Here is a 1,427-nt window from a genome sequence, read left to right as displayed (position 1 = left end):
CGCCCACCCCCACAGACCCCAGTCCTGACAGCCCTTGCCCCCCCCGTGCCCAGGTGGCAAGATCCTCTCCAAGTTCTCCCTGCCAAAGACTGGTCAGGGGATGACTCTGAACCTGCTGGCAGGAGGGGGCACACAGGGAAGCTGCTGTGCTGGCCAGAGGACACAGAGGGAGAAATGGCTCCGCCCTTCAGGGGTAGGGCGGCCTGTGAGCAGGGACAAGCCCAGACACAAGACACAGTGACTCGAGCAGCAGATGGAGGAGACCCTGGAGGGAGCTGGTCTTCACTGATGTACCCCAGCTGCCCCCTACGTTCAGCCAACACCCGTGATCCTCACAAGGAAGCCTGTGGAGCCCAGGGGCCCGCTGCATGGTCCCCGCATAGGGATACCACCCTGCCCTTGCCCCTACTGGAGCATCCCCACTTCCGACAGCAGGCGGGAGGGCTCTTCCCAAGCAGCAATCTCTCTGGGTTGAGCACTGCCACAGTGACCTTCCCACCCCCCAGGACCGCCCTCAGCACAGCCCCCTGCGCTGGGGACCCCACTGCCCACAAAGGCACCCCCTCTCTGCTTGCCATGTCCGACCAGCTTACATCTGGACACAGACACTGGATCCAGATGGCTGGCTTCCCACCCGCTGGGGCCTGGCTTTGCGCGTCACTGCAGTGTCTCCAGCCCCGTCCCTCAGCTCTCAGCCCCCAGTGTCCACACTCTGTGGAGGGGGAACCAGGGCCATCTCCCACCAGGTGGCCTCATCACACTCACCCTGCTCGTGCGACTGCTTGCGGCCTCCTGCTGTAAGAACGGAGGAAACTGGTCCCGGGAGGTGGGCTTCAGGCCAAGCTGCCCCTGGTCGCTGCTGGCAGGAGGAGGACAGCGGGGTGTGAGGCCTGAGGCAACTGGAGCCCAGCCCTCGCTGTCCACACATCTGTGGGTCCGGGCCCGGCACCCCAGGGCACAGGGAGGAAAAGACTCCTAAAAGTAGACCCTACCCATCTGCAGGGAAACCGCCACTCCAGACTCTGCTTCTGGGGGTTGGGAGCAGTGGACAGAGGGGTGTGGCAGCACAACTTTTCTCAGCCCTGGGGTCACCTCCCTCCCCCTGGAGCTCACACAGGATGGGGCATTAACACACACGACATATGAGCCCCGGACACGGAGGGGGGCCTGCAGCTACCCCCTGCCAGGCGACAGCCATGCGCCCTCCCGCCACGCCGCCGGAGCAGCCACGTGCCCTCCCGCCAAGCCGCAGGAGAGCCACGCCCCCTCCCCGCCATGCCGAAGGAGAGCCACGCACCTTCCTGCCAGCCGTGGGGCAGCCATGTGCCCTCCTCCCACGCCACGGGAGAGCCACGCCCCCTCCCGCCACGCCACGGGAGAGCCACGTGCCATCCTCCCACGCTGTGGGGCAGCCACGCACCCTCATC

The 1,427-nt window shown here is 65.9% G+C and overlaps 1 protein-coding gene across 2 annotated transcripts in view; it reads right to left on the bottom strand.

Annotated features, from left to right (window-relative positions):
* LOC104984926 (chromosome unknown open reading frame, human C21orf2) overlaps positions 1-1,427 on the bottom strand; it is an 11,894-nt gene that overhangs the window by 2,636 nt on the left and 7,831 nt on the right. Inside the window, exon 6 of one of the 2 annotated variants that reach the window (XM_010834891.1) lies at positions 766-859. In XM_010834891.1, the coding sequence (XP_010833193.1) occupies positions 766-859 (94 nt within the window). The remainder of the gene's footprint in view (positions 1-765; positions 860-1,427) is intronic. The other variant, XM_010834892.1, reaches the window with a different exon arrangement.

Source organism: Bison bison, unplaced genomic scaffold (assembly GCF_000754665.1).
Source record: "Bison bison bison isolate TAMUID 2011002044 unplaced genomic scaffold, Bison_UMD1.0 scf7180017864037, whole genome shotgun sequence".
NCBI lineage: Eukaryota > Metazoa > Chordata > Mammalia > Artiodactyla > Bovidae > Bison > Bison bison.
The sequence above is the reverse complement of the archived record's forward strand: the minus strand, read 5'-3'. Positions and strand labels throughout refer to the sequence as shown.